General features: G+C 42.7%; 1 protein-coding gene and 1 non-coding gene across 4 annotated transcripts; both read left to right on the top strand.

The window, feature by feature from the left end:
- Positions 1-368: 368 nt before the first annotated feature.
- Positions 369-25968, top strand: LOC6546226 (mediator of RNA polymerase II transcription subunit 13). 3 transcript variants are annotated; one of them, XM_026977742.1, is made up of 14 exons: positions 369-658; positions 2298-2894; positions 7094-7409; positions 13144-13237; positions 13304-13387; positions 13827-14275; positions 14345-15038; positions 15894-16370; positions 17906-18086; positions 18177-18760; positions 18821-23597; positions 23662-23776; positions 23836-23951; positions 24013-25968. In XM_026977742.1, exons 2-14 carry the CDS (start codon positions 2826-2828, stop codon positions 24394-24396), a joined length of 8340 nt encoding a protein of 2779 aa, XP_026833543.1. In that variant the 5' UTR covers positions 369-658; positions 2298-2825; the 3' UTR covers positions 24397-25968. The 3 variants fall into 3 exon arrangements, with proteins under 3 accessions (XP_026833543.1, XP_026833545.1, XP_026833544.1); XM_026977744.1 differs by lacking the exon at positions 369-658 and adding an exon at positions 706-1713; XM_026977743.1 differs by lacking the exon at positions 369-658 and adding an exon at positions 706-1867.
- On the top strand, positions 13439-13580 carry LOC113563984. Its single transcript, XR_003407750.1, has one exon.
- Positions 25969-26379: the final 411 nt, after the last annotated feature.

Raw genomic sequence — 26379 nt, 5'->3', positions numbered from 1 at the left:
TATCATAAATTATAGTTTGAAGTCAATATGAAATCAATTTGCTTTGAAATAAGTAGTAAAAGGGAGAATTTACATAAAATTAGATCAATCTGTCAGTTCACGCAGTTTATCCGAACAGTTTCAATGAATAGGAATACACTTGATTCCAATCACTTCAACTATTCACACCACTTAAACAATTTAATTAAAAGGTTTTACCTGATTTCGTTGCTATAACGGAAAAAACGTAATTTTGAGAGAGCTTTCATAATGTTTATATATTAGCTTTTGAAATCCCTTCATCCCTACAGAAACAAACAAATAATTCATACCTTATATTTAGAAGCAATTTTTTAAACTTTCGCATCTTGTAGAGTTAGTGCTCTTTGGTATTTTTTAGTGCTTTTGCGCTACCTTATTAGTAGGTTTCTGTCTGTGCTACCTGGCAACACTGGCTCTGCCGCCGACGGCAAGTTTTCCCTGATATTTGTTGCGAATTGTTATAAAAATCGATCGCAGATTTTTCCGTATGCGAATGCGAGAGATAATGTGGCAGAAAATGTAAAGAATCAAGCGAAAACTAGATCGGTAATCCGAAGGATACCGAAAACAACGATTAAAACGTAGAAAAGTGATCGAAAAATGCAAATGCGAAAGCGAATGCCCGAGAAGTGAGAGGGTATGCGTGTGCGCTGTATGCTTGTGTGTGTGTAAGAGGAGCTGCAGCAAATTAAATATAAATAATAATGCCCAAGTGCCGTTGCTTGACAAATAGTTGTGGCGCAAAATCATTAAATAATTTTCAAGACGATTTAAGCATTGGCAGCGGAAATGTTTAATGGTTTTTAATTGCTCTAGCGGTCGCTGCCCCGGCGCTGTGCCTATGCTAGTGTGTGTGTGTGATTGAAAGAAAGAGGTGGAAAAAGAAGAGAGTGTAAGAAAGAGGAATATGCAACAACTGTGCGATTTTAGTTATCGATGGCATTTTTTCGGCTATTTCGAGTGGCCGAAAGTCAAAATCAGAAAATCTGATGTGTACACACACATTACTGCCCAGAAACAGAGAAAACAGGGAGAAAGGAAAACTACGAAAGTGGTTGCTCTGCCATGTATATGTATGTTTGGTGCGTGTGTGTGTGAGAGGAATGCTGCTGCCCGTCTATGTATCACGTTTCGCACACTACATATTTGCGTGCGTGTGTGTGCCTGTGCAGTGTTGTATAGTGCATAATTTATGGAATTTCGGATTTCTTTCGAGTTTCGTTTTAGTTTGAGATTTTTCCCTTAATTTAATCGATCTATGTGCTCGGTCTCTCTCTGTCTGCCATTCGCTCAAAATGGTTGCATCCCCAAGAGATGCACAAAGAGCGAGCGAGAGCGAGATAAACAGACGCCGCCGCCACTAACGCACACGCACACCAAAGCAAATGCAGTTAGCTGGTAAAACTTGTTTTCTCCCTCTCTCCTCTCTCTCTCTCTCTGCTCTGCAAAAAGAGCAAAAGCCGCTATTCGAATTCGGCCGCAACTCGCCTCTTCTGCTCTCTCGCCACTCGCCGCTGGCACAACTACACTACATACTGGCTATATACCATATATACATATGGTCGATTCAAAGCTAGGCGAGCAAAATTTCCATTGTGTGTGGCGACCAGCGTTCGCAGTCGGTTCGAAAATTTCTGACTCGTCATTCGTGCGCAAAAAACACAAAATACAGCGCAAGAAACTCAAGCCTGAGTAATAGATTAAATACAAATAAATGTTTAAAATTACTGATATTTTTCGAAACCAAAAAATAACCGATGCCTCGAGACTTTCATGTGTTCACAATGGGCGCGAGTGTTTGTGTTGGTGTTTCTCTATTACTCATCTTAATTTGAGCTCTGAAAAAGTATTGTTCTTTTCGGAAAGACAAAAATTATCTGGGTTTAAATTGGAATAAAGCCGAAAACTCTTACCTATTTTTTTTTTGTCTACATCAACGATTAACGAAAATCCAACGACTTTCATCGTCGTTTGTGTGTTTCTAGAAGTAAATGTGTGTGTGCGTGTGCGGTGTATACTCGCTGCCTTCAGTTGAAAAAAAGTCAATTTCTGAGTCGCTCTCCCTTGGCTTGCTCTCTTTTTGCATGAATGAAACAGCGAATGAACGAACCCTTGTAATTGTGATCTATGTGCGTGAATGTGTGAGTGAGTGTAGCAACAAATAAGCAAGTTAAAACAATAAGAAAATTAACTAATAAGTGAAGATATTACGGAAAAGGAAACAAATACCCAGCGTCAAAAAGTGCACTGAAAGTCTAATTCTTCTCATATTCCAGCTATAACCAACAACAACAAAGCAACATGCTTAATTCTACAGTATGTGTGTTTCATTGCCAAAGCAACGTTTACGCTTAAATCTCTCCCCAGAGAGCAGATAAATACAAAATACACATAATAAAAATCAAATCAAAACCAAACATCAAATAGCAAATTACAAACAAAATTCAACACCACAACAACCACAAAATATCGAAAGTAAAGAAACGAGACGAGACGAAAGAGAGCTCTTTAATATTTGTGTATCCGTGTGTGTCGTCTCTCTCGCGTATGTGTCCGTGCCTATACCGTTGTGTGTGTGAGAGTGTGGCTGTGTGCGTGCAGCAGAATCAATAATAAAAAATAAAAATCCAAAATAAAAAAGAGGAGAAAAATCAGCAAGCAAATGTGTAAAATACTAGATAATATCAAAATCAACAATAAATAACAACACATCGGATAAATAACAATAATAGCAATACACTATACGCAAACAACGTTGAGAAAATGAGGTGCTGCTGCTGTGCGAAGAAAACAAGCCAAGAACTATGACGCATCAAAATCATCAGACAAACGGCGCAAGTTTGGAGGATTGCCACACAAACTTTTATGCCTTGGTGAGTACTGTGTTGTTTTTCTGTGCAATTGTTTCTTATTTTTCGCAATGGGCTTTATTTTTTTGCTACAGTATCTAGGTCATTGAGGATTCAGGAGGGTGTCGGTTTCGAGGGGGGCTTATTGGTTTGCGGGGGTGTGTCACCCAAACAGAGACAATCATTTAAATTACCGATCATGGTACCGATCATCCCGTACCCCTACCCTCTCTCGTCATTTTTCTCTCCCTCTTATCGATTGACAGCCGAAATGTAGACGCCGCCGGTCAGACACAGCTGTTTATCGTTATCGCTGCAGATGCTTCGCAAATACCCAACAGAAACTTGAAGTAAATGCAGTCACACAGAAATATTTTGAAACCTTCTGTTTAACTAAAATGCAACTTTTTTTCTTATGCTAAATTATTCTGTAATAATTTACCTTGAAGTGTAATATTTATACTTTAAATCGTGGCTATGTTTTTCATACGTAAGTCCAAAGGCTTTCATACGTAAATCTAATGTTTCAGTGTTCAAGAAGTAATTTTCGTATCTTGTGAAATGTAAATATCCAACCTATCATTAAATAGCCAAAATCAAGACATCTAAATTCTAATTTTGTTGTAACAATCGAAATAGTAACTGAATTTTTGGTAGAGTGTTAATTAAGAATAAAGTTTTCGTATAGCGTTTAATTTTATGTTTTGCATTAATTTCTTAAAAATATATAAATATATATTTTATCGTAAATATGCACAAGAAAAATATGCCTTTTGGCTTAAATAAAATAATATAAATATATTAGTGGATTCTAAACAGATACTTTTAGTTCTTAGAGTTTCTAAATAGTATTTATAGTATAGGACGTGTACCTTGCAGTTTTCGGTAATAATAATAAATATGCGTTCGTGGAAACGTCTATTCCAACATATAAGATTCAAGATACTTGTTATTGCTTGAAACCTGTAGTAAATTAAAGTAGGAGAATACGGGTGCTTACTGTAGCAGTAAAAACGGGTGTCTTTGTGGCAGCCCACAGCAATTGTTGCTCTGTGACTTTGTGGGTAGCTTCGTGACTGCGGCTCGGTGACTTTGTGGCCCATAACAGGTTCTACTTTTCCCCGAGACCCATAGTCGAAACAGAAAACTCAAGACCCGCGACTGAAAACTGAAGACTCGGTGACTACGACTGACGACTAGTTTGTCGGTCCATCTAGTTAGTGATTGTGCGGTTGTCTCTCCGCTTTGGCATATTTCTTTAATGAATCTCGCGTCGAAAAGAGGGGATAGCAGAAATGAGAGGGGACGCAGAAGCCGAAAAAATGAAACAGAAAAGCCGAGTGAAATAGTCGAGGAAGATGAGGAGGCGATGACGACGACAATGCGTACAATACAAGTCAACGTGCTCCTGCGCCACTTCCCCGCTCTCTTTATCCCTCTCTGCCTGTGTCTGCTTACAACTCTCTTGCAGAGTTTGGAGCAGCAAGAGAGATAGTCAAGAAGGGGGAGAGGGCCGACGCCAACGAAATAACGAAACAATAACAAACGCCAAACTTTCTCTGAGCGAGATGGAGAGCGTGGCGACAGAGCGAGACGGCGCGAGAGAGCTGTTTGAACTTGAGAGGCACGCGCGCGTGAACAAACACAAACACAGGCTAATGTCGGAATGATAACAGTCAGAGACCTCCTCCTCTCTCGCTGAAGGATTGCAAAAAGCGAGAGGGAGAAGAAGATAGATAAAAGATAGAAAAAATCAACCTACGAGATAGCTCGCCCAAAAATAAAAGACAAACCAACTTGAAGCGAAGAAAAAGCAGCGAGACGAAATGAGAGCGAAAATGAAAACACACACAAAAATGGCAAAAACGAAGAGCAGCCAAGCAAGCAGCGGAAGAATGTGGAACATACATTTTTGTCGTCAAGACGGCGGAAAAAGAGAGGGCTGAGAATTGAATTGAGGAGAATGGCCGGTTTGGGGGAATACCTTTCGGCTTTGGTTGTGTGCGTGCGCGACCGCCCGCCTGCTAGTACGTATGTGTGTGTTTGTGTGTGCGTGCGTGTGTTTGAAGGTGCAGTTATTTATTTTGGCGCCATCTCGCTTTGGCCCATTGATTTTGCACTGCTTGCTTGCCTTCTCACTCGCCACTTGCCACACCAGCAACTTGTTTCCATTTTTCACAATTCTATAAGTCAAGTTTCCCCCCCTCGAATTGTCTATAACTTGGAGCACAGTTAAAAAATATTAAAATACACAAATCTTGCGATCGCTGACAATTCTTTGGTTGACAAACTATTGATTTAGAGAGAAATACGCCTGCATATTGCTATGTAATTCAAAAATGTTGAAAGTTTATTCCGGTACATAAAAGTGTTTCTCCGCTTTAAAATTAGTTTTTGCTAAAAATAGACCTTAAACTTAAACATAAATAAATGGTTGTTGCATTCAAACTGAAAGGATTTTCAGTGTAGGCATTCGGACTTCAGTTATTTTGAATAACCGTTGGTTACGGTTATAGAAAGGTACATACTTATTTATTATTAGCTTGTGATTTTGGTTGGGCTTGCAAACTTATATTAAAAACCTTGTCAAGCCATAGCTTGATTCTTTCCGTTGATAAATAATTGATATACAATAGATATTCAATTCATATACACTAGAATTGGCGTTTAATGCAAAAAGCTATAAAATTCAAGTTGGTGGAATTATCCCTTTCTTCCCACGGAAAAAATGATAAATAAAAATGGTTATTTTAATGGAAAATTCGAGTCTTGTGCGGAAGTCTATAGTATTTTTCGCTTGTAAAACTGGGGACTGATGTGTAAAGCCAACGCAACTCTGCAACGGAAGCAGCCAATGACGACCCCAAATGGCTAAAAAAAGCTAAAAAGCCAGCAAGCTACATAAGCCCAGTTAGTCAGTCACTCATTCTTCTTTTTCTACATGCTTCTCTCTCGTTTTCGCTTTTTGTTTCTTCTTCGGTGCCCCAAGTTTCTCATGTCTCTGCTGCAGCTCCTCTTTCGCTCCTCCTTCTTCTCCACCCCTCCTTCCCACCCTCTGCCGTTTTTTTCGTGCTTTTGTTTTGAGTTGCGAGGCAGCGGAAGATTTTCGAGCGTCGCTTTGGTCGTTTTTATGCTTTGCCTGTTGTTGTTGTTGTTGTTGCTGCTGCCAAGTGCAATGAGGAATGTATTTTACATGTGTGTGTTTTTAAAGATTTTGCAACACTGGTAAATTAGTGGCCAACAATTCAAGATGATTATCGTTTTTGCATAGATTGAAATACACTTGGCAAAAGTCTTTATACCACAGTTCTTGAAGACATACATATAAAAAATATAAGGTACTGTGTAGAAGAGTTTCTGCATTATGTCATTTCCAAATTTACAATACGCAAAGAAAAGTTAACAGGTATATCTATTTATTGCTTGGCTTTCCATCGACTGTCATATCGTGACAAAATTAGCAATTCGTAATTGAATCTAACGACATCGCTAGAATTGGCGTTTAATGCAAAAAGCTATAAAACAGTGTACTATATAAATCTAAGGGACGGCTTTATTTTTAAGACCTAAAGAATTTATAGATGTAAAATTACGATATAAGATTTAACAATAGGTTACTCATCTATAGTACTTGAAATGGAATGGACTCGTTGGATAAGTTCCTTTGTTAATGGCTTTACTTATTAAAGGAGCTTGATCAAGCAGTGATCACTTTAGCTGACTTCTAGAGAATAATTTTATAATTCACAGTTGATACATTTCAATAAACAAATCTTTATATGTAAAGTATTGTCGTATTTATTTCACTTAACACCAGCAAACATAGCTATCAGTAAAATTCCATTCAATGAATGGGGGAGAGGATTTGGGGATATCTGAATAAGGTCGCATTGGAAATAAAATATGTAGGTTGTTGGCGGTGAAGTTTATCCAAAGTCTCTTTAAGATTTCTCCCACAGCAGCTGCCGCCATAATAAGTTTTAAATTAGGAATGTGCTATTTTCCGTACGTCATTTATAAAGAGATTGTACAGACACGGAACTTTCGTCACGGCAGGGTAAACAAATGATAGGAACTTGCCTACAGATATAGATAGCGCAGATATATATAGTTATCAGTTGAGTGTATTACAGAACCTATTTGGCATTAGTCTGGCTACCATTACCTGCTTACATACGCATTTATGACTAATTCCCTCCTAACTCTCTATCAACCTATTACAGACTGATTTATGTGGAATAAAGTGGCGGAAGTTCGTTAACGGGGAGCGACCGAACGCATCGAGCGATCCTTTGGCGGACCCGATCCTGCGCTCCTATTCGCGATGCATCCAGGCGGACATGCTGTGCGTGTGGAGGAGGGTCCAGTCCACGAAGACGGACAACGCCGACCCGAATGCCTTAACCTTCGAGATGACCACGTCGACCAAGGTCCACCCGCCCCTTTCGCTGGCCGCCGCCAAGGAGCTCTGGATCTTCTGGTACGGCGAGGAGCCCGATCTCAGTGAACTGGTCGATGCCGAGCTGCTCCGAGTGGCGGGTAAGTACAAGTACAGATAAATATACGTATACATATGTATAGTTACGGGCCGCTTAAGTAGCAACTTCTATAGTTAGGGCTGCTTATAAAACGTTTAAATACATAAACCGTAAAGCACCCAGGTTTCAGTAGACCGGCATTAGCATTTTCATAGAAGTTCCTAAATGGGTAAACCTATTTACCAGATCGAATACTATGTGTTACATTTAAGATCGATTGTATTATTTCCGTGCTCTCCCTTTCTCTCACCACACAAACAGACACACACATTCCCATTCTCACTCACACATCCAAGTGAGTGATGAATTTAATAAAGCTTCAAGGCCGCATCCATCGCATGCATTTGCAACAACAAATTTGCCATCTCTTTGACGGTTGAGTGTGCGGGTGCATCTGTGTGAGAAAAGCCAAAACAAATGCGACACACAAACAAGCAAACAAACAGAGAAACACGCGAAATACATTTCGATTGCGGCAGATGATTATTATTATTGCTCTCCTGATTCTCTCCACGTTTTTCTCCATTCCCGTTGTTTCGCAATCTTTCTCCCTCGCCTTTTCATTTTCCTTTGGCGTCATTCAACTCACATGGCGTCGTATTGAACCATCAGCAAGAGAAAAGAGAAAGACTAAAAGGAAAAAGCAACAACCGTCAATCGTATGCGGTTGTCTCCTCTCTTTTGCCGACTTTGACACGGAAAATAAAGTTCTGTGTGTTATATACATATGTACATACATACCATTTTTTTTCGAACAAAGTAATGTAAACTATCTAAATTTTTAAAGCCGAGTTCAAATTGCACCAGTCGCACTTCTATACATGAATGTTTATATAGTTCCTAATAAATATTACATTAATATGTATGTATTATATATTAATATACATTACAATTATTTAAAATATTTGAACCCGGCTTTCCGAGTTTGCATTAAAACCCCTAAAGAATCCTTGAATCTTATCAACCTTTTTTCCTTGTGCATCAAAGGAGGAAAGAGGAAGCAGTAGTGCCGAAACGTCACCTGTCATTGCAATGTTTTTGCTAGCTTTCTCTCTCTTTCGCTCTCCGAGGCTCTCTGGTAATTATGCAAACGAAGAAGAAAGGTGCTCTCAGGCTCTCCCTCCTGTCCTGCACCCCTCTCGCTCTCTCCTTCGAGGGTTGTTCAATATCAATACACACTACTGGCCTTCGAAAGAAGCGCGCTCTCTTTCGCACAACCTATCTCCATTTCTTTCTTCTCTTATCAGCCATTGCGTGTGGCTACTATTTATTTCATATTTTTGTTATTGCCTCATTATCTCTGACCACTAACTACGTACTACACTACGTACATTGTTCTACGTAGAATTTGAATTGAGGTTTCGGCTTTTCTGTGGCAAATTCCATTACCCACCAAGCAACCGCAGGGTGCCCGAGATCCGTAATTCCCTTATCTGCATACCCATTTCAGAACTTTAATTAAATATGCATGTTAAGATGTTTCAAAGAATACCTATTGAAGTTTAATGATTCCTTAATATCCAGTAGTTAATTTAATAAAGCACAACGAAAATGTGAATTCTCTTACTTCAGATCATATAGTGGATCTAATACGCTAGCTAAGGAGTTCCCAGTAATTATTATTTTTTCAATGAAGAGTCACTAAAATTATTTCAATTCGATGTTTTAAGTTTCTAAACTAAAATTTTCTTTCTAAACTAAAAGTAAGAGATCATAATTACCTCAAAAGTGTTTTTATTAAACATACAATTGTTTTTCATCCGAGTTGTGCTACTTAGTTCTTCTTTACCCACCGTTCTCTTTGAAGTTTCCGAACAAGATACGATATAAGGAAGGCCGACTGTATCTTTTGTTATCTGCCTACGTCATTGTGGGCCAATGATTTTACAGTTAGCGAGTTCTGCCGTCATGCGTTAACCCCTTTTTGAGGCGCGCATTTCTTACCGTCTGGAGTTGAGAGTTGAATGCACGTCGCTTCCACCGCCGATGAGATTTCATGTTGTTTTTCGTTTTAGCCTGTCATTGCGTTATTTTATTTATTGCACATTTAATGACAAGGACATTGACTAATTGCATTGACATTACTTTGTCTGCGTTTTTTGGTCGAATTTTCGTATACTTTTTATAGCCTTTTTGGCCATTAACAACACAACTGGCAAAAAAAAATTGGCTTGTTTTTGTGTGTGTACGTGCTCGCAAATGCGTGTGAATGAAATTCTGAAAGAGAGAGAAAAGTGGCGAAGAGAGAGCACCTTGTTACTGTTACTATCTCTCTGATTTGTTGTACGTGAAAACGGCAACGCCGCAAATCTCAGCCAGCAGCACAGTGGAACAAAAATGACACTTAAATACATACTATATTTAAAGATTACATGATCTTTAAAATATAGCAGAGTACGTCCAGAAATTTCACGATTATTTGAAATGAAATTCAGGTTAGAATATTCCGCAAAAAATATTTTTGCAATTAATTGTGATTCAACATTGATGAAATCTGGATTTTTATTTGAATGCGGATAAATTTGTAATTTGTGTTTCAAATTGTTGTTGTTAATTTAAATACGCCTTTCACTCCCATGGTAAACTAATTTACATGCCTATTGTAATGCCTTTGGGCTTTTTCCCTTCATGCTCTTTGACTTTTTTTTAAATTTTTTAAGGAAAGCAGGCGACATTGCGAAACACGGTGACAACCTGAAGAATTTAAGGAAACTCCCCAATTCCCATGTATTCAAGCAATGTTTAAAAATATTTAAGAAAAACAACCCACATACACTACTTGTTGTCATTGTACTCAAACAGTTTGTTGTTGTACTCCGATGGCGTACGATTTTTACCTTAAACAGCTGTCACTTTTACGTGTGTGCGCGCGCTGGGGCAACTGTGTGTGTGTGCTCCACAATTGGAGCCAATAATTACGTGCTGCTCTCTGCAAATCATAGAGAAAGAGTCGCAGAGAGATTCTCTCTTTTTGCGATTCTTGGCTCCCAATGAGCTTAAACTGGTTTGCAAGCTTGGGCTTAATTACAATGCGCTTTCCTGCTCATTTTGTAGTTGTTTTTGTTTCAAGTCTTTTGTAGTCGTGTGGTTTTACCTGCTTTTTGGTTTTTCGATTTGTTATTGTTCTTACTAAACATATTGAATGTGTGTGCGCTCAGATTATTGACCTTGATTAAACATTTGTTGCTGCTTGTTGTTATGTGTGTTCGTTTTTTGTTTTTATTATGTGTCACGCAAATGCAAAACTGCTAAATAACGCTCTCTTAATTACACGTTACAATTCTTGTGAAATTCTCACACACATTTTTAGAAAGAGAGAACGGTTGAGGGGAGGAGATCTGCTGCGATAGCAAAATGTTAACCTAAAATAGCAATGTTTTTTTGTGGGCCACAAACAAAAAGAGCAGCAAAGAGAGTGTGCGTGTGTGGGTGAACAAGAACGAGTGCACACCTAGCGGCACTTTGTCTCCCAAACAACCACTCTCTCTCTTACTCGCTACTTTCCACAGAGCGACTGGCTTGAGAGAGAGAGGAGCAGCAACATGTGCACAAACCACACGTGCTAAAAAAAATACACCCACACAGACGGCTTGTACGTGTTTGTGGAATTTGCATTGAGCAGTCGCCGTCGATTCCGATTCCCCGATTCCGATTCACCCGATTACAATTCCTGTTCCGAAGCTAAGAAATTGGAATGAGGATATTTAGCAGCTGTGATGGGGGAAATGTACCACGTACCACAGACTTTTGAAGCCAGTTTAATAAACATTCATGCCATTAACTTATTTCAACTTAATTGGGATCTACATATTTGAATGCTCAAATGTTATAGTTATAACTTCCATAAAAAACAAAAACAAAATACAAATGTGTTTGTGTGTTATTATTTCGCAATGTTGGGAAATTTGAAAACCAAACTTTGAATTTTTCTAAATTACTACTGCCTAAAATCTTATGCTTGCTATCGCTTGAAGTCAGTCTTTTGCATCTGTGTTGTTTTTTTGTTTGTTCGTCCCGTTTCGCTTCGCTCGTCTTGATTTCCTTTTGTTTGTTTGTTTGCTGAGAGAGTGGCTGAAGCTGCAGTTGTTGTTGCTTTTGTTTCGCCTGGCCTACCCTTGTGGACATTTATTTATAATTTTGGCGAGCTTTGAACTTTTCGCCGTTGTGTAGTGTGTCAATGTGTGTGTGTGTATGTGGTATGTGACCTGAGAGAAGAAGAGAAATGAAGAAGAGCCGGCTTGCAGGATGGAAATTGGAAGTGTGTTCATGGGAACATGTAGATGGCGGAATAATAATAGTGGTAAGGAAGAGGAGGAGGACGAGGATGAAGAGAGGAAGCAGACTCTCTCACGCACTCACACACACATTGGCATAATCGTACATTGCCCTTTTATGACGAAGTGTGCTTGTGAGTTTTTAAGCGTCGTTGTGAAAAAACTCACGCTGATCTCATTGAAAGGGAAAAACAGTAGCAGTAAAATGCAACAAAAATAGTTAATATACTACTTCGTTGTTTTTTGTCCATGTTGTTTACCTTTACGTAATTATCTGAGTTACGTTGTTGACCAACGAAGAAGAAGCTGTAGAAATCAATGCAGGCGTGGGAATCGAAGAGAAAGAGCGAAAGAGAGATTTACCCCATATGTATATTTGGAAGTGTGTGTGTGTAAGTGTAAGTGGTGAGGGTGGATGCTTGGAATTTTCCAAAAATTTCTAGACTTTCCTTTTTGTTTTACTTACGAATCCTCTCACTCCAATTTACCCACCGTGTTCTCCTCGTACTCACCGCCTTTTCTTTATGTTTCGAGTGTTTGCACTTCCGCTTTGGATTTTTGTTTTGTTGCTTGGCGGTTTTTTGTCTCCGCCTCTCACCCCTCTTCTTTTCTCACGCTGCATTTTTACATATTCCGCTGTACACATATTCTTATCTTTATCCACCGCTTTGCTTCGTCATTTCTGGCCCGCTGTGTACCTCTCTTTTTCTGGCATTCATACCATTCTATCTCGCTCTAAGTTGTTTGTCATTTTCCTAAAGGAACAATACAAAAGCAAAACGAAAACAAAAACAAAACAATAACAAATTTGAATAGCCTTAAAAGTTTTGTTTTTCTTAAGGCGTGCGCCGTCGTTGCGCGAAGGGAGAAGAAAGTGGGTGGAAAAGAGGGGGGAAAATGTAAGGCTGATTGTTTCACGCTGTAGACGCCTCTTCTCATTGTTTCTCTTATTGCTGTTCTGGTCCCACTTGTTTTTGGGTATTTTCCACTTTTAAATTTCAATGAAACCCCGAAATAAAATTTCTCTAATTTAGATGTTGACAAAATAGAGAAATTCACCCGGCACTTGAAGATGCATTAGGAATTGGAGCTTGGGGAACATTTTACTTATAAGTTTATAAGGCAACGCAAGTTGAGTAAACTTGACTGCACTGAATAAGGCAATAACATATTGGGATAAGTTTTAAAATCGTATGCCAAGAGCTGCTAAATATTTGTAAACACATATAGATAGTGCCTTTTAGGAAGGGGGTTCTATTTTGGATTCCTAATTGCTTCACCTACTTCAAAGGTTTTTAAACGAAAAATTGTAAACTAGATTGTGGTAAGAAAGAAATATTTAAAACTCATAAAAGAACGTTAGATATATATTGCTAATTTAAGTATTTATTCATCTTTTGCCTTAGGTGAACGAATTTTTATAAAAATTAATAACTTTATTCATATTATTTTATTTTTTAGCGAACCAAGCGCTGTGGAATGGCACCTGGAAAGGAGCTCTCACCTACGAGTGCCGATCGCTGCTCTTCAAGGCGCTGCACAATCTCATGGAGAGGTAAAACTATACTAAAAATCAAATTATCAAATTAAAACTTATGTTTACAATCAAAATTTACCTCAGATTCGTGCTCACCAAGGACATTGTGCGCTTTGGAAAATGGTTTGTGCAGCCCTGCACCTCCAGCGATCGCCTCTTTGGACGCAGGTATGTGACCGGAATGTAGGATATAGATTAAGATATATCTATGAGAGATTGTTTGGATATATGCCTTAATTTTTGTGAAAATGCTGAAAATTGTATCAAGTTCACATTACGGCAATATCCCAGAATAATGAACAGGAACTCTGTGCAATGACATTGAAGCTTGTGGCATTGCATCGTTCTTCCTGCGACATTCTAAACTATTTGATTAGTTAATCTCTCATAACGAATTAAATGATAAATCATTATTGTCCTGCTCATTCAAAGATTTGAATTTTCGATTATTATTTTGAATAAATTGTATTATATTAAGGGTATTCAATTTTTAATTTAATAATCTAATAATTAACAAAATACCTTTAAAAACAAAAAAGTTTAGGCTTATAGATGGACTAACTCTCCTTTGAAATCACTTTGCTAATCATTTCCACCCTCTTTGCAGCTCCCAGCACTTGTCCTTCTCATTTACGTTCTTTGTGCACGGCGACACCGTTTGTGCCTCCATAGATTTACGCGAGCATCCCGCCGTGCGGCCGCTGACCAAGGAGCACTTGGCCGAAGCTGCGGCAGCCTTTGCAGCGGCCAGTTCTCCGCCAGGATCAAATGGATCTGCGGCGACAGCAGGCGGAGCAGTGCCTAATCCTGGTCAGGATCCAAATGGAGCCGGCATGGAGGCACTGGACGGCGGAGAGGGATCGGCCAAGGCAGCGCCACCGCCGCACGCGCGAAAAGTGATGTTGGCGCCCTTTGGAATTGCGGGCATACTCACCGGCAATAGCTATAAGGCCAGCGATCCCATAGCCGAGAAGATCCTCGAGGACTGGGCCTCGTTTTTTCCGCTGTGCAATAAGGACAACACGGACGTGCCACCCGTGGTGGAAGTGGTGTCGGGTGAGTGAATACCTTTATATTAATTTCTCTCCAGGGATCCAATCTAATTGATTTAATTTTAATCCCCAGGTGGTCATAAGATGTATCATCCCACGAACTACGTACTAGTCACAGACCTTGACGACATGGAGCACATGGAGTTCGTCGAGATGCAGAGGATGCAAAGCTCAGTGGGCGGAGCGGCGGCTGAGGCAGCTGTTCTGGCCTCGCTTTCCTGCCCACCGGGAGCCGCAGCTGCTCCTCCATCAATGGGCGCTGCTCCATCTGCAACAGCGGTTCCCTTGGGTCCAGCTTCCCTCAATGCTCCAGTTGGAGCAGGAGCAGGAGTTGGAGCTTCCGCATCTTCTGCCGCCAAAGAGATATCCCGCAAGGCAGCTCCTCAAGCGGTCAGCGCCCTGGAACGTCTCGCCTTCCAGCCCTACTACGATCAAAGGCCCACCTCGGGCTTCACCTTCAATACCAACAATACTCACATACCCGCCTCGGCTGCTGTGGAAATGCCGGAACGAACCTGGCAGGATTGCGTTATGAACACGCTCCATGTGGATGCAGCAGCAGCGGCAGCAGCAGTTGCTTCTTCTACTACCGCCTCGGGAACTGGGTCATCATCCGCGGATGGCGACGAGAATGAGCTGAATAAACCGCCGCAGCAGGACTCGAAGCAACTGGTGCAGCAGCAGATTCAGCAGCAACAGCAACAGCAACGTCAAAAGCTCTGGAACTTTGTGGATCCCATGCAGAAGGCACCCTGCATATGCACCAAGTGAGTTTCAATCTTTTAGCTCCTTTAAAATTATAGTGGAATATTCCTGCCATGCTATTTTCTCTCTATATACAAGGGTATTTATCCAATCTCTAGAAGTTTTCTCGGAATTATCCGAGAAAGTATTTCATTCTGGTAGTTTGTATGCTGTTCGGAAGTTTAATTTTCCGGAAGCCTAAAAAGGCTTTCATTTTAAGAAGTGCATTTATAAACTAATAGTATAACATAAAGTTATATAGTTGAAAGCCGTTACGCAGCTTAGGCATATGTATCGTTACTTGTTTTACCGTGATTCTGTTTAAATATTTGATTATAGTTAAAGACATCTGCTAAAGTGCAATTCTATTGCAAAAAGGAGCTTCAAGTTTGCATCTAGAGATTTTAAAAATACCCTTTTGTCTTTTACTTGCGCGCGGTTTTTATTTTTTTGTGACCCCTAAAAGTCTTGTTGCTGCCTCTAATAAATAACAATATTTTTTAAATTGCATATAAGATCGATATAAACTTGATGTAGTGGAGATGTTGTGCTCCCTTCGGAAATTAGAAACAAACCCAATAAACTAAAATAAACCCGCTTTGATGGCATGCTAAAAAAAGTACCTTTACCCTAGAAACAATATGCAGTTAAAGGCGGTAGTTGACCTTATGTTTATTGTTATCTCTGCATGCAATAGGCAATAGATTTTTTCCGTTTCTTTTTTTTTTCTATACAACTTTCTTTTGAGTTACCTAACCCACACAGCAGCAACAAATAATGAAAACTTCAGCCAAGCGACAGAGCTACGAAAGTGAAGCGTTAAAAATATTGTGTTGCTAGTGTCTAAACCCGAAACAAACCAAAAAAACAAATTTCAGCGCCCAATGCAGCAGCAGTAGCAACAGCAACAGCAGCAGCAGCGGCAGCAGCAGCAGCAGCAGCATTAACAACATCAGCAACAACAAGCGACCGCAGCAACCGCTGGGATCGCCTGCGCTGCGGGCAGCAGTTACCGGTGCCAGTGGCAATAAGTCATCCTCGTCATCATCTTCATCATCGTCGTCGTCGTCCTCCTACCAGCAGCAGCATTACCACCAGCAACATCTGCAGCAGCAGCAGCAGCGACCGGGAACACCAGTGCCGCCGGCAACAGCAGCCACATCATCGCATCATTCCAGTTCCCTGGGCAACACTTGCGCCTCCAATTCTTCCGCGGCCACTCCCCGGCGTCACAATGTGCCGTTCCACAAGCGGTTGCTCCATTCACTGGCATCCACCGCCTCCTCCACGGCCTCCACCTTTAGAGCCAAAAGCCACAGCAACACCACCACAGACACCAATATACCAAAACAAAGGTTTGTGTGTTGAGTGGAGTGAAGTGAAGTGGCGTCTGTTCATTATAGCCAGTGCTGCCTATATCTTAGGTTTACGCTATTCAGTTTTCTCTTTTCTAACATACCGTTGCGATCAAATAAGAGCACTATGGGATTTAGTTTGAGATCTGTTACTTTCGAATTGTATTGCTCTAGAACGGCTGACTTTGAGATTCACTTTAAAGATCCACTGCATCTTAGTGCATCCAAAAAATCAAAGATTATAGGCGGTTTCTTTTACGAAGATATACTTGATATCTATGATCTATTGATATGTTGCACCTTTGCAACATAAAACTAAAGATCTTCCTATTTAGGGAAAGATGTCTCGAGTGCTACTTTTTTGACTGCTACTGTATATACATATACCACCCGTCCTCTTACTTTCGCTCTTTATCCACATTAATATAATTTTCTTTCCACTCTGTTCACACGCTCTGTTAACCTTTTGATTTCTTATGTTTTATTATTTTGTTGGTTAGTTTTGAGAATATTATTTCTGCTCTTTACGATATACACTGGAATCAAAAGAGGGGCGCATTTAATTCACCACGCCTCTCCGAAAAAAGGATTCAGCACACACACAAGCATTCACGCGTCGTCATCTTGAAATAACAATTTCTAATTCCAATTCACTTAATCGTTCTTGGTAATTGGTAAATTAGCTAGCGACATTCAAAACAAATTAAGAAGCAACGCTACAACACAAAAGACTGCAAGCAACGGCCTAATAACAAATTGTATAATATTTTCCACACCGAGGACATACAACACGTTTACACGTGTAGCACCTAACTAGCTTAATATATCTACTGCCCCAAAATCCACCTCCCTATTGCCGTTCTCATTTTATCATGCCCCGTTTTGCAAATACTCGGTACTCGGTACTCTGTATTCGATACTGGATTGATTTTAAATACTTTGGTTTTGGTGCCGCATGTATCTTTGTTTCGATTCCTTAAGGTTTCATGCATTTTGTGGAATGATTTTGGTTTTATTTGCTGGTTTTCTTTATTGTAAATAACAACAGCACATAGTATATAAACAAAGTGAGTGTGCAAAGTATTTTTAAATTTTACTTTAACAAAAAAATTTGAGTGTCTTAAAGCTAAATTAAAAATACATCAATTTGCTAATTTGTTTTGAATTATTTGTCTCTTATGACACCATAATAGTTGGAATTCCATATAAACTTTAACAAAGAGCACCTCTTATGAACTTTATTATTTTGCAGCTGTAACGGTTTGGTTAATACATCTAATCCTAATAAAATGGATATGGTTTAATGATTAGTTTTGCTATGGTTATTTTTGGGGCACTTCTTGCTGGAGTATCCCAAGTAATATAATATATATTTTAAATTATTAATATACGCGCATACCTGTGTATCCATAGCTACATTATACGTAGATAAAACATTGTACATAACCTTTCGATAAATAATGAGACACCACTTAATCTTAGGATAATTTATCCAATATGCTAATTACAATATACATGTTTTTCTATTCCGACAGACATCTGGGAAATACACCTCAAGGAACACCACATGGCGGAGCTTCGACGTACTCCCGCAACTCCTTGGGTGGCGATTCCTCAATGCCGGTGGCCTCCGTGGAATCACCGGCAACGCCGGCTCCCTCTCCGCATCCGAATTCGGCGCATTCACAACCGACATCCGTGCCGCCCGCTGAGCAAGTGAGTGAAAGTGACGACCCAAAAACAAATGTGCTTACCCCTAGCCAACTTGTTTCACTAACGCGATGTCCACTTCTGTCCACTTCACAGCTGCTCAATATGAGTCCTCATGCGCCAACTTCCGTTTCCAATCTACAACAGCCGCCGACGCCTATAGACCACCTGCTGGACAAGAATACACCCGCGCCAACGCCAACAGACCAGCACGACAACAAGAGCATTACGGCCTCGCCCTATGTTCATCAGACGCCCAGCGTAGAGCCGCCCTCCTATACGGATCATGCGGCCGGCGGAGGAGCAGCTGGTGGGCAAGGCATTGGTACGGGTCCAGGCAGTGTGCCCGCCCACCAACCGGCTACGCCCACGGCAGCAACGTCAGCTGGAGGCGCCGGTTCTGGCGGACCTCCAAATGCAATTGGAGGGAATGCGGTTGGCACCATAAGTGTCAAGAAGCTTGAGATGCAGCAGCAGACTCCATCGGCAGCTATGGCTATCAAGCAGGAGCCTGGGGCTCAAGGTCGGGGGGTTGGAGGTGTTACCTCCACCACGGAGGCCTTGAACAACTTTAAGCGACTGTACAACCCGCCAAAGTTGACGTTAAAGGATCCGGATAGCTTCTACGACGAGGAGTGGCTCAAGGAGGTCATCTACGACTTTCAGTACCAGGAATACTGGTAAGTAATGCCTTTTGTCTTTCTAAACATCGCTCTAATTTGGAATTTTCCGAACTACAGGGACTATAGTACGGTGAAGCGTCCGAAAATGGAAAAGCAACGGCGACCTAGGTATGCCAAGAACCTCTACGAAGGACAAACCCACGTGAAGCCCGTGATGCCTTCACCAGGATCCGTTTATGGCTCTCAGTTGCTCTCCTTGGATGAGTCAGCGAGCTCAGCAGGAGGAGGCGGTGGAGGACAGGCGGCTGGCAGCTCCGGCGGACTAGTGGGCATTGCCAACAGTACTGCCTCTGGCAGTGATGTAGAAGCCGATGGCAGCAGCTTCTTCCAGGGATTGAATATCAAGACAGAGCCCGGATTGCATTCCCCCTCTTGCAAGGAAACGTCGAAATCTTCGGGCGGCAACAGCAGCGGTGGAGGAAGTGGTAGCGGGGGAAATCTCTTCACAGCTGAAGGTTTGAATCCCTCGCTCAACGATCTGGAGCAGTTGTTTGAGACGAGCTCGAACGACGAGTGCAGCAGCGTGCAAATCCACACACCACCCGATTCTAATAACCCCTCGAATGGCGGCTGCAGTGCTGTGACCAATACGATCGAAGACCTCAAACGGAGCACAGCGGTGGCCAGTGCGGCCGTAGCAGCGGCAGCAGCAGCTGCGTCCTCGGGAGCGGGCAATATTCAGGCTGAGGATCTTACTAAGATGTTTCCCACACCACCGTCTCACGAGCAGCAGCACCCGAACTCGAGTCCCTGCCAAACGGACGTGGTCATGACGGATCTCAGTGTGGACACCACCACAACCAGTATAGCCAGTAGTATAACCACTACCTGCAACACCACTATCACGAGTAGTATCAACACCACCACAACAGGCTGTAGCAACCCTAGCAACAGTATTATGATGGCTGCCGTTCAAGCTCCCGTCACCGTGGTGGCCATTCAGACTGTCTCCAAGTTGGTGAAGCAGGAGTATAACCTGGAGCTGGGTAGTCCTATGGAAGAGCCCATTGATGACTGGGACTATGTGTACCGACCACCTCAGCAGGAGAAGTTTGTGGGCTCCACGCGATATGCTCCATTGACCAACCTGCCCAGTCAGACACAGCCGTCGCTGACTCTGCCTAGGGGGTGCTTCTATCAACCCACCTGGAGTAGTCACAAATCAAGAGCAGCAACATTGGCTAAAGCAGCGGCAGCTCAACAACAACAGCATCAGAAACACCAGGCCCTTCAGCAGCGCATCCAATTGCATCAGCAGAAACTACAGCAGCTCCAGCTGCAGAATCAGCAGCAACAACAAGCGGCAGCCGCAGCAGCAGCGGCGGCAGCGGGAGGAGTAGGCCACCAGAAGCACCAGCATCAGCATCTTCATGATCTCCTGTCAGCGGCGCCGAGGACTCCATTAACGCCCTCCACTGTTCCTCAGCCGTTGAGTAGTGGTGGCAGTCAGTATTTGCTGAATCAGTTGAACTGCCCACAAGCACCACCTGGGGCCTCCATGCAGCAGCTTATGCACCGAGCAGGGATGTCACCCATTTCTCCGGGACCCGGGATGGGTCCGTATGCCGCCAGAAGTAGTCCAATGTCGAGGGCAACTCCCACGCATCCGCCACCGCCATATCCCTATGACTTGGCTGTTGCCAGTCCAGCTACCTCTACATCTTCGTACTTGAACCGGCCTCTACACTCGCAGGAGCATCCGCACATGCATGGTATGGGCGGCGGAGCAGCTGGAGGTGTGGGTCACGGAACAGGAGCTGGCGGGAACATGGGTATGATACCTTACACTGGCGATGCGGGCATTGCCAGTGGGGGAACAGCGATGACAGCCGGATCCTCGACCCTGCTTCAGGAATTACCAGAAGTGAATTCTGTCCTAGTTAACATACTGCTGTACGATACCGCCTTGAATGTCTTTCGGGATCACAATTTCGATAGTAGCAGTGTGTGTGTGTGCAATGCGGATACACAAAAGATCGGTAATATTCGCGGAGCTGATTCCGGAGTATATGTACCCCTGCCAGGGGTTAGCTTCAATCCTTTTCCTTCCGGAGCTGGAGGCGCTGCAGCTGGACAGCGAATGCTCAATGGACCCAGTTCCACCGGTTTTGGCGGCATGCGGATGATCAGTGCCTTTGGGGGTTCGCCAGCCTCAGCCTCGATGCCCGGAGCTGGCTCCGGACATGGCCATGGTCCGAATGGCGGCTCCAACTCGTCGTCTTGCACGCCGCCCAGCAGTAATCCCCATATCACCGGCTATGTGGACGATGATCCAGTGGAATGTACGTGTGGTTTCAGTGCCGTGGTTAATCGAAGACTCTCTCATCGCGCTGGACTCTTTTACGAAGATGAGGTGGAGATCACGGGCATTGCGGATGACCCGGGCAGGAATAAGCAACCTACGTTGCTCAGTATCATCCAGAGTCTCAGCAGGAAAAACCAAATCAAGCCGGGACCTGGAGAATCGAGCTCTGCCTTGGAGAAAATCGGATCGGGAGGATTGCCTAGTGGACAACTGGAGCAATTGGCTCATGCTGTATTTGACCTGCTATTGGATCAGTGCTCTATCATCCAAACATCTAGTAGTTCGGTGCACAGAGCTCTTCAGTCCCATCGGAGGCGAATGTCCCGTCAACGAAGGATCTTCGGCACCAATGGAGCACCTACTGCCTCATTGGCATCAATTGCAAATGTTCTAGAGTTTATGGATGCACACGACGTTATAAGTCTGGCTCTGGAGCAGTCGAGACTGGCATTCGAAAACCAGCGTATGGACAACATGATGGACTTCCATGGAAATGGTAGCAGTAGCTCTCATCAGCAACAGCAACTCACAGCCTTTCATGCACCACCACCTGCTCTGCGTCACAAGCTGGCGGGCATAGGTGCTGGTCGGTTGACGGTCCACAAGTGGCCATATCTTCCCGTCGGTTTCACCCGCAGCAATAAGGAGATTGTACGCACCATGAATGCCATACAGCCGATGCTGCAGAATGCATTCCATTGCAAATCAAGAGGCGGCTCAGGTTCCAAGGATGCCAGTTCGTACAACACGGTGAGTGGGCCGCTAACCTGGCGCCAATTCCATCGCCTGGCAGGCCGAGCATCTGGACAATGTGAGCCGCAACCGATACCATCCGTGGTGGTGGGCTACGAGAAAGATTGGATCTCGGTGGCGCCGCACTCCATCCACTACTGGGATAAGTTTCTCCTGGAACCGTACTCGTATGCCAGGGATGTTGTCTACGTGGTGGTGTGTCCCGACAACGAGCATGTGGTGAGTTGCACCCGCAGCTATTTCCGGGAACTAGGCAGCACCTACGAGATGTGCAAGCTGGGCAAACACACACCCATTCGAGGATGGGAAGGCTTTCTTCAGGTAGGCGCTGCTCGCAACAACGTACCCGCGGATCGGGAAACGACTCCGTTAGATGATTGGCTGCGTACCCTGGAGCACGCTGCTCTGGCGGAGCAAATCCGTCGGTACGCAGTTGCCTTTATTCACCAGTTGGCTCCGTATCTGAGTCGAGTGCCAAATGATAAAACACTGTTGAATCCACCAGATGGCACTGGGAACTCGCACACTAAGGGAGGCAGCTCTTCCTCCTCGAATAGTTCTTCAGTCAGCGGATTACCTGGCGGAGACTTACCCACGGATAATATCAAGCTGGAGCCCGGTACAGAACCTCAAGTCAACCAACCGATGGAGAGCAACGAAATAAAACAGGAACCCGGAGTGGGAAAGGGGGCCACTGCAGCAGGTGATACCAAACCCGCTCTGATCCTCGGAGATCCATTGGGAATGGGCGAGACTTTGGAGGACATCAACCCCTCAGCTATTGTTCTTTATGTGGTCAATCCGTTCACGTTCGCCTCGGATAGCTGCGAATTGGAGCGTCTGGCTCTCATTGCCCTGCTTCGTTGCTATGCGGAACTGCTGAAAGCAGTTCCTGATTCGGTGCGATCGCAGATGAACATTCAGATTATATCGCTAGAATCGGTAATGGAACTGGGACCGTGCGGCAATCGAAAGCGTTTCTCAGACGAGATTAGGTGCCTGGCTCTAAACATATTTTCGCAGTGCCGGCGGCATCTGGTGCATGCCCAATCCGTAAAAAGTCTCACTGGTTTTGGGACGGCGGCTAATATGGAGGCCTTTCTCAAGACAAAGGATGAACCCAATCGCCGGGCCTACAAGATGTACACGGCTCCCTTTGTTCTGGCGCCCATGCACGAGAGGAATGACAAAACGGACTTCTCCAGATCGGCGGGAAGTATGCATGGCCAGAATGAACATCGTTATTCGGTGATGTATTGCAATTACTGCCTGAGCGAGGATCAGGCTTGGCTTTTGGCCACCGCCACTGATGAAAGAGGCGAGATGCTGGAGAAGATCTGCATTAATATTGATGTGCCAAACCGTGCACGGAGGAGAAAAGCTCCTGCTCGCTATGTCGCCCTAAAGAAACTGATGGACTTCATCATGGGAATCATCTCGCAGACATCGCAAATGTGGCGTTTAGTGATCGGGCGCATTGGAAGGATCGGACACAGTGAACTGAAGTCGTGGAGTTTTTTGCTCAGCAAGCAACAGCTGCAAAAGGCATCCAAGCAATTCAAGGATATGTGTAAGCAATGTACATTGATGTATCCACCCACAATCCTGAGTGCATGCCTTGTGACCCTGGAGCCGGATGCCAAGCTGCGCGTGATGCCCGATCAGTTTACTCCAGATGAGCGCTTCTCACAGATTTCCATGCAGAACCCGTTGGCTACTCCACAGGACGTGACCTGCACCCACATCCTGGTCTTTCCCACTAGCGCCGTCTGTGCGGTAAGTTCACTGCCTAATCTAACACGATTGGTTATAATTGTATTTCTTATTTTCTTGCGCGCAGCCCTTTACGCGCCAGTTCCAAAACGAGCCTCAAGTAGATGACGACTTCCTAACCTTCGAGGAAGAGGGCAACGAGGACTTTAGCGACGCGGACATTGGGGATCTGTTCTGGGACAGTAAGTGTTTTTAATTATCAGTCTCTGCATTCGGATACTCAGGTTTTATCTTAAAACAGCTCACATGGACAGAGTTTCCAATCATGGTAGTCCCGGTCGCATGGACGACAATCGGAGTTGGCAAAGCGCAGGCGGTAATAACTTCAAGTGCACACCGCCCCAGGAAGTAGAGGAGGTGGGTGATCCATTATACTGGATTGACTTAAAACATTTACTAATTTTTCTCACCATTTCAGGTTGGTTCACTCAACCAGCAGCCCATATCAGTGGGTTACATGGTGTCGACGGCGCCAACCGGTCGCATGCCCGCTTGGTTCTGGTCCGCCTGTCCGCATTTAGAAGATGTTTGCCCCGTATTTCTGAAGACAGCCCTACACCTCCATGTGCCCAGTATACAGTCTGCCGATGATATTCTCAACTCGACCAATGCCCATCAGTCAGCCAACGATCATCCGCTTGACTCTATTCTCACAGCGGATGTTCTGCGCTTCGTCCTCGAGGGATACAATGCGCTTTCCTGGCTGGCGCTAGACTCCAACACACACGATCGTCTCTCATGTCTACCCATCAATGTCCAGACGCTAATGGATCTGTACTATCTGACGGCTGCCATAGCCTAAGGTCCGGGATCTCAGACTCTCACATCCTTGGATTCTCAGATCACCTAAAAACTAAATCAATCAAACGCAGTCGCATGCTTCCGTTTGCAGAACTTCCACTAGCTATATAATATCTTCAAAGAACAACAGAGTACAGAACCGAAAGGATCTGAATCTGAACAGAATCAGCAGCAAGTAACCTTGAATAGAAGTTAACAGAATCCAAAAACACCAACAGAACAACCAGAGCAATAGCAGCAGTTAACGCAACGCACAGATTACTTAGCCTAATCAACAGGAAAACTAAACATATACAGATCACCGATGAGAGCGGCGGATACAACATTATCGTCTACCGATAAGTCTTGAACAGCAACAGCATTACTATTTATTAGTCGTCGAGAATTTGTAAAAGTGTCAAGTGCAAGAATTGTTTGTTTAATTTTATTTTTTATACATATACATAGGCTGGCGTTCGATTAGAGTTTAATATTTATAAATATACAAAGAGGAGCGAATGAGATAGCGAAAAGCAAACAACAACAAGCAACCACACACATGTAGGCACATAGGTCATATATATACAATAGGCGGAGTGGAGTTAACGCGAGAAACATATTAGCATAAGTAAAAAAGTTTGTACATATTTACAACCAATTCGCCGTAAGCAGCAAACCAGCAGCAGCAACAAAGCAAAACAGAAGTGTAATTATACAATTAGTAATTAGTTTACAACAAATTGGAGAAGCAGAGGAGACCCTATTTAAATCTAATAAATTAAATCAATAAATTGTGTAAATTTTTGTGCAAAGCGAGAATTAGTTTAAATTTAAATTATACAAGAAGGAAGAAAGTGTAAAACAACACCGAACACACGCATTAAACGCCCCCACACGATGGAAACAACAAAACATATAATTAACTGAAACTGTATACTGTAAATTGCATATATAAAAACTATATATATCCTGACGCCTAGCGCAGATGATGAAGGACATAGAAGGAGTAGAAGTAAGTGGAGGTCGAGGACTAGGAGTAGAGTTAGGATGAGCGGTTAGGAAGAGTTTTAATTTCGTGTGTTTTTTGTTGTCTCTTGTACTCGTATAATGCTAGGGAAACGTTTGTACTTCACACAGATACTGAGCCCAACCCACAAACAACAAACACACACACCACTCACATAGCCAATTTTCTAATAATGGAATACTTAAACGAAAATGTGTACAAATTAATAATAATGCTTGTAAAGAACGGGAAAGCTTTCTAGACTCACCAACAACACAACAACCACAATTGAGTTTGCACGTTTAAACGATTTTCGCTAGGCTTAAGTTTAAAACAAAATCAATTAAGTAAAGAAAGAAAACAATTATTAAACAATGAAATTATTTTTACCTGTGTATTTTAATTAGCGTAAATTGTGTAAACAACAAAACCTACGATTACAAAGACGTTTTCTAGTAATTATCAACACCAACACCAACACCAACATAGAAACACACAACACCCCACATGCATATCTTTTAAGTAGTTTCGATTTCATTTAGTATTCTTTTTATTTGTGTAATAAACAGAACTTGTTTGCAAACCGGATTGTTCATTATTTCATTTGATTTTTCCTCCGCCTTCATATCCCAGATCCCTCGTAGAACACCCATATCTATATATCACGCAAGTGCACGCTGTATATAAGGAACCGCTTACAATCATTTTCTAGAGATCGATATTATCGTGCTTGCCGAGTTTTTCCTAGCTAAGGTTTCAGTTGCCACACACTCTCTCACTCATTTCCCGGGAAATCAAAATTCCCGGGCGCCAATAAAAGCAAATAATTATAGCAATACTTAAGTGTAAAGCACAACAAATGTTTAATGATTCATGAAAACGGAAAAACGAAAAATTTCAAATGAAAAGCAACTCGAAACATTTACCGCAACAATTGACAACAAGCATTCATAGCAAACCAAACCAAACAAAAACAAAAAAATAAAGAAAACAAAAGAA

This window comes from Drosophila erecta, unplaced genomic scaffold (genome assembly GCF_003286155.1).
Source record: "Drosophila erecta strain 14021-0224.00,06,07 unplaced genomic scaffold, DereRS2 tig00000021-arrow-pilon, whole genome shotgun sequence".
NCBI classification, from domain to species: Eukaryota; Metazoa; Arthropoda; class Insecta; order Diptera; family Drosophilidae; genus Drosophila; species Drosophila erecta.
Note: the sequence above shows the minus strand (reverse complement) of the source record. Positions and strands in the feature narration are given on the sequence as shown.

Coding starts and splice junctions, on each gene's coding strand:
- LOC6546226 (XM_026977742.1), top strand. CDS start 2,826: ATGACGCATCAAAATCATCAGACAAACGGCGCAAGTTTGGAGGATTGC. Junction 2,895..7,093: donor ACACAAACTTTTATGCCTTG/GTGAGTACTGTG, acceptor AACCTATTACAG/ACTGATTTATGTGGAATAAA. Junction 23,598..23,661: donor CCACTAGCGCCGTCTGTGCG/GTAAGTTCACTG, acceptor TCTTGCGCGCAG/CCCTTTACGCGCCAGTTCCA.